General features: G+C 42.6%; 1 protein-coding gene across 1 annotated transcript in view; it reads left to right on the forward strand.

The window, feature by feature from the left end:
- LOC121855362 (serine/threonine-protein kinase OSR1-like) overlaps positions 1-5,420 on the forward strand; it is a 32,444-nt gene extending 27,024 nt beyond the window's left edge. The window contains 3 exon segments of the mRNA XM_042350257.1: positions 3,534-3,597; positions 3,600-3,715; positions 3,874-5,420. Coding sequence (XP_042206191.1) covers positions 3,534-3,597; positions 3,600-3,715; positions 3,874-3,933 — 240 coding nt within the window. The 3' untranslated portion in view covers positions 3,934-5,420.
- The last annotated feature ends 12,302 nt before the right edge of the window (positions 5,421-17,722 follow it).

A 17,722-nucleotide genomic window follows, 5' to 3' on the forward strand; every position in this document is an offset into this window, starting at 1 on the left:
ATTGCATTGCTGCTTAGATCCCAGTGTATAAATGACCATGTTATCTATGCTGCCCATGTGCAGTCATATTTGCCTGTCCCCATCGGCACTTATCTGTTGCCATTGGACTTTGAGTGTTGATGGGATTTAATGATGATGAAAAGTAGTGTATGATGAGTTGGATGATGGCTGCGCGTGAGTTGATTTATGTGGTGAGGAAGGAGCGCAGGTTGCAGCTACACATCTTGGCTCTCCCTTTTCCTGAGCCACTTGTGTAAGTGTTGCAATGACTGGGGAAAGGGAGAGTTGTAATGTACTGCCGATAGCCCAGTTTGTTGGGTTTCGCCTTAGTAGCCTGTCCATCAGGCATTGCCTTCGTCCGCCGGTGTAGTGTTTGGGTTCCCATGGTGGTCACCTCTTCCGCCTATACCGCCGTTAGGGTCTTGATGGAGCTCTGTAAGCATGTCTGCCTGTTGCAGGGCTCCACCTCAAATTTTTCGTTCTGTGTTTACTCCCGTAGCCTTATACCTACCAAGGTTAACCCACAAGGCAGTGGGGCAGTACTGGGTAAGTGCCAGCGCGTGTCCACATGCCTGTGGGCCTATGTGTCGCCCTTCTGGGGCTCACTGCTGCTCCAAGATCCCCTGCTGGTCTTGCCTGGGCCCACGAGGCACCCAGTTACCGTGTGTTGCCACAAGGAGGCACAGCAGGAGTCTTGATGGTGGAGAGGCTGTGTACTGACAGGAGAAGACTTATGCAAGTTGCTTCCCTGCTCACCACGAGGGCTAGCCAGTGGTGGCAGCTGAAAGCGAGAGGGAGCAAACAATGCTTGCACCTTAACACTAACATAATGCTGCCACACTAGATGCATTACACCACCCTGTGTGTGAACACACACACACACACACATACATATGTATGTAATGGTGTATTGATGTATGTTATGGTGTGTGTTGATGTATGTTATGGTGTGTGTGTTGATGTATGTTATGGTGTGTGTTGATGTATGTTATGGTGTGTGTGGATGTGTTTTATGGTGTGTGTTGATGTATGTTATGGTGTGTGTGGATGTATGTTATGGTGTGTGTTGATGTATGTTATGGTGTGTGTTGATGTATGTTATGGTGTGTGTTGATGTATGTTATGGTGTGTGTGGATGTGTTTTATGGTGTGTGTTGATGTATGTTATGGTGTGTGTTGATGTATGTTATGGTGTGTGTTGATGTATGTTATGGTGTGTGTTGATGTATGTTATGGTGTGTGTTGATGTATGTTATGGTGTGTGTTGATGTATGTTATGGTGTGTGTGGATGTATTTTATGGTGTGTGTTGATGTATGTTATGGTGTGTGTTGATGTATGTTATGGTGTGTGTTGATGTATGTTATGGTGTGTGTGTTGATGTATGTTATGGTGTGTGTTGATGTATGTTATGGTGTGTGTTGATGTATGTTATGGTGTGTGTGGATGTATGTTATGGTGTGTGTTGATGTATGTTATGGTGTGTGTTGATGTATTTATGGTGTGTGTTGATGTATGTTATGGTGTGTGTGATGTTATGGTATGTTATGGTGTGTGTTGATGTATGTTATGGTGTGTGTTGATGTATGTTATGGTGTGTGTGTTGATGTATGTTATGGTGTGTGTTGGTGTATGTTATGGTGTGTGTGGATGTGTTTTATGGTGTGTGTTGATGTATGTTATGGTGTGTGTTGATGTATGTTATGGTGTGTGGATGTGTTTTATGGTGTGTGTTGATGTATGTTATGGTGTGTGTTGATGTATGTTATGGTGTGTTGGTGTATGTTATGGTGTGTGTGGATGTATGTTATGGTGTGTGTTGATGTATGTTATGGTGTGTGTGGATGTATGTTATGGTGTGTGTTGATGTATGTTATGGTGTGTGTTGATGTATGTTATGGTGTGTGTTGATGTATGTTATGGTGTGTGTTGATGTATGTTATGGTGTGTGTTGATGTATGTTATGGTGTGTGTTGATGTATGTTATGGTGTGTGTGGATGTATTTTATGGTGTGTGTTGATGTATGTTATGGTGTGTGTTGATGTATTTTATGGTGTGTGTTGATGTATGTTATGGTGTGTGTTGATGTATGTTATGGTGTGTGTTGATGTATGTTATGGTGTGTGTTGATGTATGTGTTGGTGTGTGTTGATGTATGTGGGAAGTCATGGTGTGTGCTGATGCATGTTGCGGGTGTAAAGCCGCTGGATGTATGTTGGTGGTGTGTGTTGATGTATGTTGGTGCAGGTATGATGTATGTTAGCGTGGTGTGCGGGTTGAGGGCTGTTATGGTGTGTTGATGTATGTTATGGTGTGTGTTGACGTATGTTATGGGTGTGTGTTGATGTAGCATACTAAGTGGTGTGTGTTGTTGCATGTTATGGTGTGTGCTTTACGCGCTATGGCGTGTGCGTTAACGTATGTTATGGTGCGTGTGTTGATGTACGTTGGCGGTGCGTTGATGTGGCTGTTATGGTGCGTTGATGTATGTTATGGTGTGTGTTGATGTGTATGTTATGGTGTGTGTGCTGATGTATGTTATGGTGTGTGTTGATGTACGTTATGTGGTGCGTTGACGTATGCTGGCGGGTGTGTGTTTATCGCATGTTATGGTGCGGTGTTGATGCCGTTATGGTGTGTGCTGATGTACGTTGCGGCGTGTGCTGCTGATGCATGTTATGCGTGTGTTGACGTACGTTATGGTGTATTGATGCATGTTATGGTGTGTGTTGATGTATGTTATGCGTGTGTTGATGCGTCATGGTGCGCTGATGTATGTTATGGTGCAAGGTTGATGTATGTTATGGTGTGTGCTGATGTATGTTGCGGTGTTGATGCATGTTATGGTGTGCGACCGCATGTTGCGGTGTGTGTTGACGTACGTTATGGTGTGTGTTGATGCATGTTATGGTGTGGTTGATGCATGTTATGGTGCGGTTGATGTACGTTATGGCGTGTGGGCTTGACGTATGTTGCGGTGTAATGATGTATGTTGGTGGTGTGTGCTTGATGTATGCTGGTGGTGTGTTGTTGCATGTTGGCGGCGTGCTGATGTATGTTGGCGGTGTGCGTTGACGTACGTTATGGTGCGGTTGACGCATGTTTTTATGGTGTATTGACGTTACGGTGCGGTGTTGAATGGGTTGTTGGTGGTGTGTTGATGTATGCCGCGGTGTGGTGTTGTTGCATGTTATGGTGTGTGTGTTGACGTATGTTATGGTGTGTGTGTGGATGTATGTTATGGTGTGGTGTGTGTTGATGTATGTTATGGTGTGTGTTGATGTATGTTATGGTAAAGGATGTATGTTATGGTGTGTGTTGGTTGTATGTTATGTGTGTGTGCTGATGTATGTTATGCAGGTAAAGCTGGATGTATGTTATGGCGTGTGTTGATGTATGTTATGGCGTGTATTGGATGTATGTTATGGTGTGTGTTGATGTATGTTATGGTGTGTGGGATGTATTTTATCGTGTGTGTGGATGTGTTTTATGGTGTGTGTTGATATATTTTATGGTGTGTTGATGTCTTGCAGGACCAGTACAAGAGCTATGGCAAGACCATAAGAAAGATGGTGACAGACTGCCTACAGAAGGACCCTGCCCCACCGCCTCAGAACTCCTCAAACATCCATTTTTCAGAAAAGCCAAAGACAAGAAGTACTTGCAGTCTGTTCTACTGCAAGGAGGGCCATCCATAGAGGAAAGAGTGGCCAAGGTAAGTCATGTGTTCTAGTTGTGGGGTACTACAGTATAGTACAGTCATAAGGACACAGTGTGGTAGGTGATGTGTTTTCTTGTGAGCCTTTTTTAATCCTTGACATAATTATTTCATCACCTGCATGTTGTTTTTATACTTTGTTTTTCTGCTTCCAGGATGAACCCTTCTTAAGACGGAGGGTGAGTTTAGATTCCCATCAGATGATTAATATTTAATCATTCATAATTAAGATGGACCCTTTCCTCGGAACCACCCTTAGATTTCCTCCTTCGGCAGGTGAAACCGTGACTGACGTATGATATAAAATTCAATTTTGTGTTGCGTTTTCTTTCTAAAAATATATTTTCTTCTGTTCTGGGTAAATTTTAGCAGAACTGTACCTTTAGTATTCTAAATTTATTTGATGCATCTTTTCTTTACTTTTTATTTGGAAAATTATTAATTTATTCTTTACTTTTACGTCAATCTTTTGTTTTTCTGCCTACATTGTGCACCTTCCCCCTTACCCAGAACTGCACTGTAGCAGGCCCTGCCTACAGTGTGGTCCAGGCCACTTCCCTTCATCTCCTTTATAACTCTTTTTTTTTTCACTTCACTAACACTTCCCTGACAGGTATAGCCATCTGGTGTATCATATTGGTTTTGTACTGTGCTCATGATTCTTCCCAGCAGGTACTGTGTTGTCAGCATCAGTCATATTGGATGTGATGTGGTAAGGTATTGTGTATTTCGTCACATGATGTCATTTGCTCAAGAAATTTGAAAACAATAGAAAAATCACCAAATTCCATTGAATTATGAAGCCAGTGAGTGTACATGATCACTAAAGGAATCTTATTTATTTATTTTAGGGAAAATTGATAAAGGGAAATATTAGACTGCATACTGAATGTAACAGAATGTTTGTAAGTTGAAAAGATGAGAGTTAGACCCACCATATGATATGAAGGTTGGATCATGTGGTGGCTTACTGAAGCGTGATTGAAAGGGATAAGTTTGTGTGCGTGTTCATCCTTAACATTAAATTTACGTCTAAGACAATTAATCGTGTGCTTCTGGTGTTCATCCAAAAGAAGAAATAGTTTGGTTAGTTCAGAAGCAAATGTTAAATATTGGTGAAAATATACAGTGAAACCTCTATTTAACGGACTTTATGGAGAGAAAATTATGTTATGTCGAGGGTCTGATAGATATGGAACTTCCACTTAATGAACTACAGTATATAGAGATGAAACGTCCATTTTATTGAGGCTCTGTTTGATGAAACTCTCATCTACCGGATTATAGGGAAGAAGTCCATTATATGGAGGTATAACTGTATTGTCTTCTCTCTGTGATTACTCACTTGATATTAAGTTAGTAGAGGTGAAGGTAGACTGTTACATGCATCCCGGGTTATGGAAGGGTTCCGTTCCTGAAAATATTTCCGCATCGCAAAATTCCATAACGCGGGACCAATTTTCCCATTGACTTTTATTATATAAGTTGAGATGCGTTCCCAAGGAAATTTTTTTCTGCCCAAAAAGGTAATACAAGCACCTATCAGTAAGAATGAAAATAACAGTTTCAAACACATACAATGATGTATCATAACAATAAATGTACACACTGGAATAAAACTCACCAGAAATAATGTTGAATGCTGCAGGAGGTGGTGAGGTGAAGTGGTGCAATCAGAGTTACTGGGAGTTACTGCTGCAGGAGGTGGTGAGGTGAGGTGGTGCGATCAGAGTTACTGGGAGTTACTGCTGCAGGAGGTGGTGAGGTGAGGTGGTGCAATCAGAGTTACTGGGAGTTACTGCTGCAGGAGGTGGTGAGGTGAGGTGGTGCAATCAGAGTTACTGGGAGTTAACATAAGAATGGAAACTGCAGCGGGCTCCCATACTGGGCAGTCCTGCTACACCTAACCCTTTATTGCTCATATGAGCATCCAACCTATGTTTGAAGCAATTCAAAGATATTCTGCGTTATCGATGATATTTGTAACTTGTTCCATTCATCCACTACTCTGTTTCCAAACCAGTGTTTACCTATTTCACGCCTAAATCTAAATTTGTCCACTTAAACCATTGTTACGAAGTTCGCCTCCTGCTGGATAATTTGGAGTACCTTGTACTGTGTCCCCTTGTTTAAAGGCCCCTCAGTTCTTCACTACATAGCACATTCTCTATCAGGTCGCCTCGCTTACCGCTCGTGCTTCTCAGGAGTGCAAATTAAGATGCATCAACCTGTCTCTATACTCAAGGTTCCTAATGCCCGATTAGTCTTGTTGCCTCTGGTTCTTTCCAAGGATTTATATCCATTCTGTAACACGGTGACCAGAACTGAATCATGTAATCCAGGTGTGGTCTCAATGTTACAAGATACAGTTTAGGATGACCTCGCTAGTCTTGTAACTGTCAATTTTAAGCGGAAACTCAAGTACTTTATTAGCCTTTGTTAGCTTAAAACACATTGTTTACTTGGCTGGTTCCACTTATCATTACTCCTAAATCTCTCGCAGTCGGATTTCTATGGCATCGTTGTTCATCTGGTATCTGGTTTTCCTGTTTACATTTCCTATACTGAGTACTTTACATTTGTCGATGTTGAATTTCATCTGCCATTTTCACCTTCACTTAAAAATTTGTTTAGGATCCTCCTGTGGTTTTCTGCTTCTAGTCCTCGTCAGATTTGGATACCATCGCCCATTTTAGTATCAGCAAATCCTTACTTATGTTGCTGTCTATGCCGATATTCATGTCGCTTATGCACATATAAATAAACAATAATGGTTCAAGTACTGAGCCTTTGGGAACTCCACTTGTGACGTTGTCTAATGGGACTTAGTGCCGCATCGCTCACTCGCTGTTTCCTCATTGTCCCGTAACCACGCCTAATCCATTGGCGAAGTCACTTTGATATGAGCTTCATACCTTTCTAATTATTCGGGGGACTCTGTCGGTTGTCATAAAGTCGTAGATATACCACATCATAATTGTGCCCTCGTCCACCGATTCAAAACTGATGAAAAGAATGTTAATAGATTAAGCAGGGCAAGAACGCCCCGCTTATAGGCCATGCTGGGGAATCATTGATCAATCGGTGCTTTCCAGGTGATTTTCAACAGAGTTTGAAATGATTGCTTCCAGTAATTTGCCTACTATTGATGTTAGACTGATTGGCGTAGCGGTTAGATAGCACCCATCCCCCTTCTGAAAATCGGTATTACATTCGCTATCCTCCAGGATTCTGTACTACACCTTGCCTTTTGGCGTGGTTACGTTTAATAACTTTGTTAAGGGTATACTAAGCTTCCTTACATTCCTTACTACTCTTGGCAAATATCTCATCGACCAGGTGACTTATTAGGCTTTAGTTTGTTCATTTACATTAACATCAAGTATTGAATACTACTATCTCACTTAATTTGTTTTCACTATCTCTGAATAGAGTCGCAGCTCGGTATCATGCTGAATTTTCGCAGGAAAAACTGTTGAAAAATATTTATTCAATTATTGCCTCATTTCTCCGCTGTTATCAGTGATTTCGCCGGAGATTGACCCTGACAGTTCAATCTTTTCGGTTTTTAGTTTATTACATTTGGTAGAACTGGGGTTTGTCTCTTTCGCTTCCTTGCTATCCTTACCTCTATTATTCCTCTTGCTTTCTATCTCGGTTTTAACCTCTACCGCCAATACCCTATAATAGTCCCCGAGGTGAATTTCGCCACGATTTATCCTTCTACTTATAGCCTCTCGGGCCAATGATGTTCTTTTAAATAATTATTTATCCAGTTGAATATTGTTGTCTGATCTGAGTTTTTTGTACAGGCGTTCTGCTCGAGTATTACAACTCACTATTGAATTCGTCGCGGAACCTGCAATCCCCAGATCCTCGCTATCAGGTCGGTGTCATCTGTCAGGTCACGCTGCCGACACCCCCTCTCTCAGCTAGCTTTCCCCTTTTTAAACCGTCAAAAGTTTGCCCTTCTGAAATCTGGCATTTTAGTGAATTTTCCTCGCCTGCCCTGGAAAATCTAACTGAATCGAATTTCTTTTTGTGATCGCTGTTTGCAAGTTCGTTTCTACCTCGACATTTAAGGCCGAGTGTTTTTCTGTTTGACAAAACAAATCCAATATATTATTGGCCCTGCAGGGTTCGGTTATATGTTGGACTTAGGGAAACAGTCCTGGATCGCCTGGGAGAAACTTTGATTCTCTGAGTTACCCGTAGTCGGGTCCAATCTATTTGGCCAAGGTTAAAGTCGGCCACTATAGCAGACTTTGTTGTGTATGGAAGCCCCAAGCATTTCATCCCAGATACGTCACGACTATCAAGATTGTGGGCCCATATTACCCTGTGATTAATTTTTTCCCGACTGGCCGCTTAATTTTATCCAAAATTGTTTCTATTCTCTCAGTTTTATTTCTTTATTTATTTTCACACTTCAGATTATCCCAACATAGACACTACTCCGCCTCCTTTTCCTGGTCTGCTCTATCGGCATGGAACAGTTTGTAACCCGTAATTTGGTATTCAACTGGTAATTCACGGGGTCTAGGTTGCTGATCCATGTTTCAGTGAATGCAATTTACCTATTTTCAGGTACATACCAAGGCCTTAATATCATCCATTTTGTTTTCATACTTCTACTGTTCGCGAGGCATGGGCACAGTTAGTCGTGGTTCTGAGTCTCCTCACTGCTTAGTTTTAAACCCCTGTCTAATTTAGTTTGTCATCATTCCCAACACTATTTCCTGTAATTTTCGGCTTTGTTTACCCGCCTCCCACTGCAGTCTCCTCCACCCCGCGTCTATATGTTCTCTTAGCAGTTTAAAGACTGGATATCTTTTGAACTGCCCTCTATTTGCCTCTAGCCAGGGTTGCTACTCCATCCCTAGACAGGTGCACCCCATCCCTAGCATATAAGGTTCTGCTGCAGGAGGTGGTGAGGTGAGGTGGTGCGATCAAGTTACTGGGGGTTACTGCTGCAGGAGGTGGTGAGGTGAGGTGGTGAATCAGAGTTACTGAGAGTTACTGTTGCAGGAGGTGGAGGTGAGGTGAGGTGGTGTGATCAGAGTTACTGGGAGTTACTGCTGCAGGAGGTGGTGAGGTGAGGTGGTGCGATCAGAGTTACTGAGAGTTACTGCTGCAGGAGGTGGTGAGGTGAGGGTGAGGTGAGATGGTGTGATCAGAGTTACTGGGAGTTACTGCTGCAGGAGGTGGTGAGGTGAGGTGGTGCGATCAGAGTTACAGAGTTACTGCTGCAGGAGGTGGTGGTGGTGGTGCAATCAGAGTTACTGGGAGTTACTGCTGCAGGAGGTGGTGAGGTGAGGTGGTGCAATCAGAGTTACTGGAGCTACTGCTGCAGGGGTGATGAGGTGAGGTGAGGTGAGGTGGTGCAATCAGAGTTACTGGGAGTTACTGCTGCAGGAGGTGGTGAGGTGAGGTGGTGGTGGTGTGATCAGAGTTACTGGGAGCTACTGCTGCAGGAGGTGGTGAGGTGAGGTGGTGCAATCAGAGTTACTGGGAGCTACTGCTGCAGGAGGTGGTGAGGTGAGGTGGTGCAGTCAGGGTTACTGGGAGCTACTGCTGCAGGAGGTGGTGAGGTGAGGTGGTGCAATCAGAGTTACTGGGAGTTACTGCTGGGAGGTGGTGAGGTGAGGGTGGTGCGATCAGAGTTACTGGGAGCTACTGCTGCAGGAGGTGGTGAGGTGAGGTGGTGCAATCAGAGTTACTGGGGCTACTGCTGCAGGAGGTGGTGAGGTGAGGTGGTGCAATCAGAGTTACTGGGAGCTACTGCTGCAGGAGGTGGTGGGGTGAGGTTGCAATCAGAGTTACTGGGAGTTACTGCTGCAGGAGGTGGTGTGATCAGAGTTACTGGGAGTTACTGCTGCAGGGTGGTGAGGTGGTGTGACCAGAGTTACTGGGAGTTACTGCTGCAGGAGGTGGTGAGGTGGTGTGACCAGAGTTACTGGGAGTTACCTCCTTAATACATCATGTTTATTGTTCAGTATAATTCCTTTATGGAATCTTTTAGCGCTACATTACTGCTTTCTCGAGTTTCCGAGATTAAAAATCAGGTGCGTTTTCTCGGAAAATTCTGAGAAAGTTCGAATCTCTCCATTCTGGGTCTGGGAATAAATTTTCAGTGAGTTCTGAGGGAGTACATTATGCTCCAACCCATCCCCACCTGTCAGGTGTGTGGGTGGCCAACTGCTTGGATCACCTAGTTCATATTCTGCTGCCATTGTAGAAGGTTGTTCCTCGCTAGCTGCTGTTTTTGTGTACAATTTGTGTTGTGCAGTGCTGTACATTATTGTACCAGAACAAAATTAGTCAAGAATACAGTGTTAAAGCAGTGTTAAGAATGTAAAAAGTGATTACAGTTATGTATACTGTACAGGGGTCCCTGACTTACAAACACCCGCTGATACAAACGACATCTCATCAGGTCAAGTATTTTGAGAATCAGACATTGGTACAACTGGTTCGTAGTATTAACATCGGAACTAGTTTGCCTGGCGGAGTGGCAGGTCGGGAGTGATGCATCACCCAGCCTTGAGGGAGCGTCAGTACACCTTATCCTTACCTCAGTAATGTGTGTGATCAAGTGTAAACTGTTGTTTTTTGCTTATTAACTCTATTGTTCTGCCCTCATCATGGCTCCCAAATGTAACCCTGATACAAGTGATAGTAGTGCATCCAAGAAAAGGTAAACAATTACAATGACAGTGAAAGTTGATGTAATTAAACGTTCTGAAAAAGGTGAAACACCTCCAACCATTGGTAGAGCGTTGGGCTTCAGTCGGTCAACGGTCGAAACAATTTTAAAAGACAAGCACAGAATTCTTGAACATATATAAGGATCTACACCAATGCACTCAACTGTGATAACAAAACAAACATCTACATCATCATCACCTTCTTCAGTTTCGTCCCAATAAAGCCTCTGTCACTCCTACAATTGCCCATCTCTGTATGCAAGCCAGCCCAAGGTTTCAGTAAATGTTAAACTTTAATTTTTTACTTTGCTTTACTGTATTTTGTCATTTAATTTCTTCTTTTCTCGTTAATTAAGTGATTCTAGATGTATAAAAGGACTTACGCTATGATATAGTGTGTTCTGACTTGTGTACATTTGTGATTTAAGAATGTCCTCAGGAACAGAACTCATTCGTAACCCGGGAACCCCCTGTACTTTACATTCACTAAGTGGGAAACACTGGAGCACCTTAGCTTTAATCTTTATTCAAGACATCTTCAGGCCATGAGGCTCAGTAATCCCCCACCACGACAATGGGTGACTTGATATTGACTCAGGTCAGGTCAGTAACATGACCCACTAATTCTCCGCTCAACCTCCATCACAAGTGTTAGGACGTGATTACAGTTATTTATTACAGTCAGCTGAGTGAACAGTGTCTGCCTACTCTAAGCTCAAGTCGACAGCATCTGCTGCTGAGTACAGTATATACAGTATAGTAGTATGCATTATTTTGTTTACAGTATTAACAATATATTTTACATGTACAGTACAGTGGTGTTACCATAATTGAATACAGTGATATCCCTGTTAGCTGGAACAATTGGTGCAGAGCACTTCTGGGGAATTTTTTCAAGTTAATGGGAAAGTTTTTTAGAGTCTAAACTACACATCTCGACTTGACTTTACATTGTGCATGTCATCTCGCATGGAGAAACACTCTTCCGTTACATCTAGACCGCGACACGAGCAAAAATATTTATGGCTTGTGAAAAACTGTAATAAGTTTTATTCAATTATATCTGTTCTTATTGTGTTAAGAGAAATGAATTTGATGCCATTAGACAAGGGAAAACACTGAAAGACCCAGAACAAATTTCAATACAGGAGTATTTGTTATTTTAACATTATTCAACTTGAACACATGACTCAAATAAAATAGTAGAAGTATAACTGAATAAAAAAATGGGAACACTGTGTAAAATACATAAATTCAAAATGTGAGTGAATATGCTACCCGTTTCAATATTACGCCCATCCTCACATTTGATCAGCCATTATGGCTCAAGACACTTATGATACAAAAAGAGTCATTCTGAAAATGTCATTAGATCTATTGTGTTGCACCTTGGAGGCTTCCATACCCAAATGAACTACCTTGGATGTATTGGTCACATAATGTCAGGGCCTGGGCTTCAGGAGTTGTTAGAAACTCTATGCCAGTAGTGCTGTGCCACATATCCTCAGTGGTAAGGCAATTGCCAGGGCTGTCCGTGGGCATCTTCTTGTCAGTGCTGCTATCCTCATGCTACTTGTATCAAAGTTCTTTAAAACTGTGTTACCAAACAAAGCAAAGGTTATAGATGCACCAATCAGTCTCTGTAGATGATGATTTGAGAAGCAGTTCACCTGAGCAAAAGCAAGCTCCTTCATACATGCTAAAAAAGCCCAGAAACTTTATGAGGACTTGATGGCTGGAATAATCACATGGAACATGTAAAGAAATCAGCCACATTGGAACAGATACAGCATCAGCTTGGTATGGCCAAAGAAGATTTGAAAAAAATCACGGACCTCCACAGGAAATTGGATACTGCATCTGAATGTGATGAGAAAGATGTTGCCATTTACAGCAACTTCTGGTCATAACCATTTCACCAGATCACCTTCTTTTATATCGGTAGAAAATGGATCATCTAGAGGAAGAGCATCCAGAAGTCTATCAACATTTCCTACAAGGATTCCATGTGGTCAGAAGATCAGATAGGTTCTTGGCTGGGTTATCTCCTGACCTTGTCATAGAACAAGTATTGACGCGAAGCCTGAAGTCCACAACGTCCGGTATGGTTGCTTTCAAGCAGCGTCTCATCTGAAGTAAACTTAGCAATGCAAGAGATGTCTGGAGTCACCTATGAAACTAGTGAGCAACACATGGACACATCAAACACCAGAATGACAAGGGATGTGTCAGATAATCACATGATTGTTAGCTTCTTGACTTCAAGGAATCCCTTCACAGATAATCATGAACTGTACAGTTTGGTTACTGGGTGGTAGCAGATGAGTCCGTTAATGCTGATCAAGCATCAGATGTCGGTATAAAAGTGAATCCTTTCAGCAGCAAGAATGCTGTAAAAATCAAAGATGATGATGATATCATCATTGATCCCCAGCTCTTGTTCCAGAGACTTGTTACTGTAGACTCACAAAATGGCAATCTAGCCGAATCATTTGAATATGAACTCTGCAGTTATCCACCTGCACTCTTTGAGAACAGGATAACTTCAAGACCCGTAACAAAGTCTGCATTGGCTGATGCTCTGTGGAAGATGATGCCACCTGATATGACTACTCCATCAAGTGATGTCCAGTATGTACTGGATGGCGGTGCATTGCTCCAAAGATTAAGGTGGAGCCAGGGAGTGACATATGATGATCTCTGTCAAGCCCACACAAAATCTGTCTCATCTCATTATGGCAGAGCCATAGTTGTATTTGACGGATATCCTGAGGGACCATCAACTAAAGATGTGACTCGCCTAAGACGAGGCATGAAGTATGTTATTTTTGTTTTTTTTTTTACAGTTAGTCCACTCTGGCACGGTCATCGACCTAGAACTGGTGGGGATAAGAATAGAAAATAAAAATAGAAAAAAAGTTATATTAATCTACACGAAGATGCGGAAAACCAGCGTTTTAAAGTGAGACAGATTGTATAGAGTATGGAAACAGAAAGGCAAGAGCATTCCACAGTTTGGCTGTGTGAGGAAAGAAGGATATACTATGGGTTATTCTAGTGTGACCGACATCCACAGAAATGGTGGGCACATGAGCAAGACGAGTGTTAAGGCACGGCCTTGCGGTGTACAAATCCACGAGCGTTAAAGTACCTGTAAAAGAAGTGAAGCAACATTGTGGCGAAAGAAAGGGAAGAAGACTATCAACTAAGGAGGAGTTAATAAAATGCCATTGATTCCACCCTATCAAACAGTTGGACAGAAGAAGAGCCACCCAGATATGAGAGCAATACTCCAAGTTAGGATGAATGAATCCATTATATACTTGAAGCAACTGCTCAGGAGTGAAGTAGCTACAGCATCTGTACAGCATTCCCAGCTTCGAGGCAGATTTAGCTATGTTGTGGATGTATGGCTTCCATGACATATTAGAGGAAATGGTGAGGCCTAGCATATCTGTTTTAGAATTTGGCAAAATGATTGCATCCCGAAATGTGATTGGTGGGAGACCATCTAATTTGGAAAGTGTAAATGGTAAATACTGAGTGTAATGACTTGGAGTACTTCAGGTAGACAAGCAAATACCAGACCTTCCATAAAAGGTTTATTAACAGAGAGACTCCAAAAAGCTGCTGCCTGGCTGCAGGCTGAGGCAGTACTAACTGCTGTGGCTCAAACACTGCCATACAACAGTTTGTATGAACCCAACTCATAGCTTTTGAAACCCCGAATAAAAACTTAACATGAAACATAATAACACTGAGTTTTGTTACTATTGAATTTAACCAAGTTTCTACCTCCCCATTCAGAGATGCTGCATAGATCCTCATTGATAGAAGTAATGATATCGGCTCTAGAAACAGATCTGGTTTGAGAGTTAGGAGGAATGGAAAAATGTGAAGAAGAGTGAAGAGTGGAATCATCAGCGTAAGAATGGATAGAATTAGTTGTATTGTTAAGTATATCATTGATAAAAGATCCTCAACAACAACTGCCATGGATCGGTTCTCAAGGAAGCTACAGATTAGAAAACAAAGTGGGGGGAGAACCATAAGAGGGAAGTTTAGAAAGCAAAGACTTGTGCCATACCCTGTCAAATGCTTTGGAGATGTCGAGGGCCATTGACGAAAGTTTCCCCATAATCCCGAAGAGAGGATGACTGAAGATGGGTGCAGTAAGAGAAGATCATTAGTAGATCTCCGGCAAAAGCTATACTGTGATCCGACAAAAGAGAATGGCATTCAAGGTGATGGAGAAAATGGAGTTCAAGATAGTTTCAAAAATTTTAGAGAGGGATGGAGTTAGGGCAATGGAGCAATAGTTAGAGGGATTAGAATGGTCACCCTTCTTATGGCTGAACCAAGGCATGCTTCCATGAAGAAGGAAAAGTTTTGGTTTTGAGGCAAAGGCTTAAGAGGCCAACAAGCACAGGGGCCATAGCTTCAGCACACTCCCTCAGAACACAAGGGGGTATTCCGTCCGGTCCATGCGCCTTACTCACATCCAACTTGGATAACACACCAGCAACCCTACAAGTGGAGATTATGGGAAAGTGCATAGGTTCAGTAGGAGGAGTAGGAGTAGGAGGGATAGAGTTGGAATCGTCTAAGGTGGAGTTAGAGGAGAATAAGGTGCCAAAGAGATTGGCTTTATCAGGGGGAGAGTTGGCTGTAGAGTTATCTGGTCGGAAGAGAAGGAGTGCAGAGGTTATTACAGATGTTTTTGGTTAAGGACCAGAAGGATCTACTAGAGGAAGAATTAGTCAGGACAGCGGTCTTTCTTTTTATAAAATTCCGCTTGGCCCTACGAAGAAAAGCCTTACAATGATTCCTAGAAGTAATGAAAGATGAGTGGGTAATAGAGAGATAGTTTCATAGCTTGATATGCCCTATCTCTCTCCCTGCATGCAAGAGAACAGGAGCGATCAAACCATGATTGTAAAGTGAAAGTTTTGATAGAAGATGGGATAAATGCACTCATACCACCATGTATAACCCCAGCAATGCTGTCAGCACATACTGAGGCATCCTGTGGAAAAACAACATTCATACCGAGGAAAGTCGGAGAAGAATTCTTGCAAGGATTGCCAGCTTGCCTTCCGATAGTGCCATAGTTGGCATTTAGAGGGGGGTGGGGGAGGTGGTCGTGCCCAGGTTGATTTAATCGAAATAAGATTGTGATCAGAAGACCCTAAGGGGGCAGAAATTTGGTATGAATAGTGCAGGGTTAGAGATAAAACAAAGATCAAGGATGTTAGTAAGTTGATTGTGTCGATCAGGAACACATGTAGGTAGAGGATCTCGGTGTTGGGGTGTGTGGATTGCAACGATTCGTGGCAAGAAGTGAGATTGTCAAAGAATTTCAAATAGTTGGTAGAGTTGGGAGAACAGTAAAGGAAACAAAGAAATATAGTCATAGTTGGTAGAGATATTTTGAGCCAGAAATATATGGATGGATGTTGGTGCTTGTGCAAAAGTATCTGGTTCCATGGTGTTCCAAGTGAAGAAAGAGGATTCCCTCTACAATGTAGTCAATAAACAGAACTTCATCTACCTGCTAGCTGATCATTTGACTCAATCAGGTTGTTGTGTTACACATGACAGAGCTGATGCTGACTTGGCTTATCGTCAAAAATGCAATTGCGACTGCTCAAGACTCCTACTAAGCCTCCAATGGTGGTTACTGATGACACAGATATTCTAATTGTGTTGTGCTGTCATATGACATCAGAAACTCCAATCTTATATTTTTTACCTGAACCTCATCGAGGCAGCAAAAGAGCCCCAAGATGCTGGAATTTGGAAGTAATACGAACAATGCTTGGTTCAGAAGTGTGTGATAACATTTTGTTTGTGCATGGTATTCTAGTGTGTGACACCATTCTAATTTGTATGGTGGGCAAGAAGATAGGTCTCAAGTTAATTCACACAAATAAGGTATTCCTGGAGCAAGCACAGGTGTTCACTAAACGTGACAGTACACAGGCAGATATTAATAAAGCTGGGGAAAGTGTATTAGTTCAAATCTACAAATGTCTCCAAGGTTACTTATTGAATTTTCTTAGGTTAGAATAATTCTACCAAAGGGTAGGCAGTAGTACATCATTTGTGCAACCTGAAGGGCTCCCACCCTCATCAGCTGCTGCAACTTATCTCAGTTTGCATGTATATTTGCAAGTTCAGGAGTGCATGGGCAAACCCCGTTATTCCTAGCCTCGGTATTCATAACCCCGTTTATCCGCAATCAATTTATTGTTACCCATTTCCACTATTCGCAATGGTTGCCCCGTTTATTCGCAAATTTCATTTGAGCAAAAATTTTGAACCGTGTGCCTCAGTCTCACACGTGGTGGCGTGTTTTTTGTGTGATCTCGCAATGCCTAAGCGACCAGTTACTAAAATTCCCAGCAATGTTGCTAAGAGATCACGTATGCAGTTATGGACATGAAATTGATATCGTGAAAAGACATAGACACGGAGAAGGAACATCAGTGATTGGGCGTGGGCGGCTTGGCTCCTCTATGGTGCATTCTATAGTTAAAAGTGCCGACAAGATCAAGGAGATGGCTGGGTCTGCAACACCACTGGCGGCTACGAAGGTGGCGAGGCTCTGTGCTGAGATGGAGTATGGAGGCGGATGTTGAGCATGTGGATTGTGACCAGACCCAGCATGTAAAACACAGTGAGGAGGTGGTGGCTGACGACCCTGGCAGTGAGGTGGCTGACCCTGGCAGTGAGAGGTGGGTGGCTGACACCTGGCAGTGAGGAGAGTGGGGTGGCTGTGACTGGCAGTGAGGGTGGGTGGTTGGTGTGGTGGGGAGAGTGAGGTGGCTGACGACCCTGGCAGTGGGGAGGTGAGGTGGTGCGGCCTGTGGCAGTGAAGAGAGTGAGGTGGCTGGCGGCCCCAGCCCCTCACCCTCTCCCCTAATGCCCTTCAGCAAGCAAGCAACACAGCACATCAGAGATAAATTAACAGTCTCGTTTAGAACTTACTTCACACCTCACATAAACATTCAGACACTCACACATGTAAAGTACCCCTGTATACTGTACTTTAAACATATCGCCTAATAAACTCAAAGTGTTTGTTATTGATGTTTATTTAATATAATGCCCTTGTTTCTTTTTTTTTTATGTTCTATATGTATTGAGTAAAACAAGTGTTAAAATCTGATGGCGTGACCACCCGTATCCCTCTATTTACATTATTTCTTATGGGAGAAATTGATCCGCTATTCACAATTCGATATTACGCATTCGAGTTTCATGCCCGTAACCTGCGATAAGTTAGGGCAACCGC

The sequence above is a fragment of the Homarus americanus genome, unplaced genomic scaffold (genome assembly GCF_018991925.1).
Source record: "Homarus americanus isolate GMGI-L3 unplaced genomic scaffold, GMGI_Hamer_2.0 scaffold19355, whole genome shotgun sequence".
NCBI classification, from domain to species: domain Eukaryota; kingdom Metazoa; phylum Arthropoda; class Malacostraca; order Decapoda; family Nephropidae; genus Homarus; species Homarus americanus.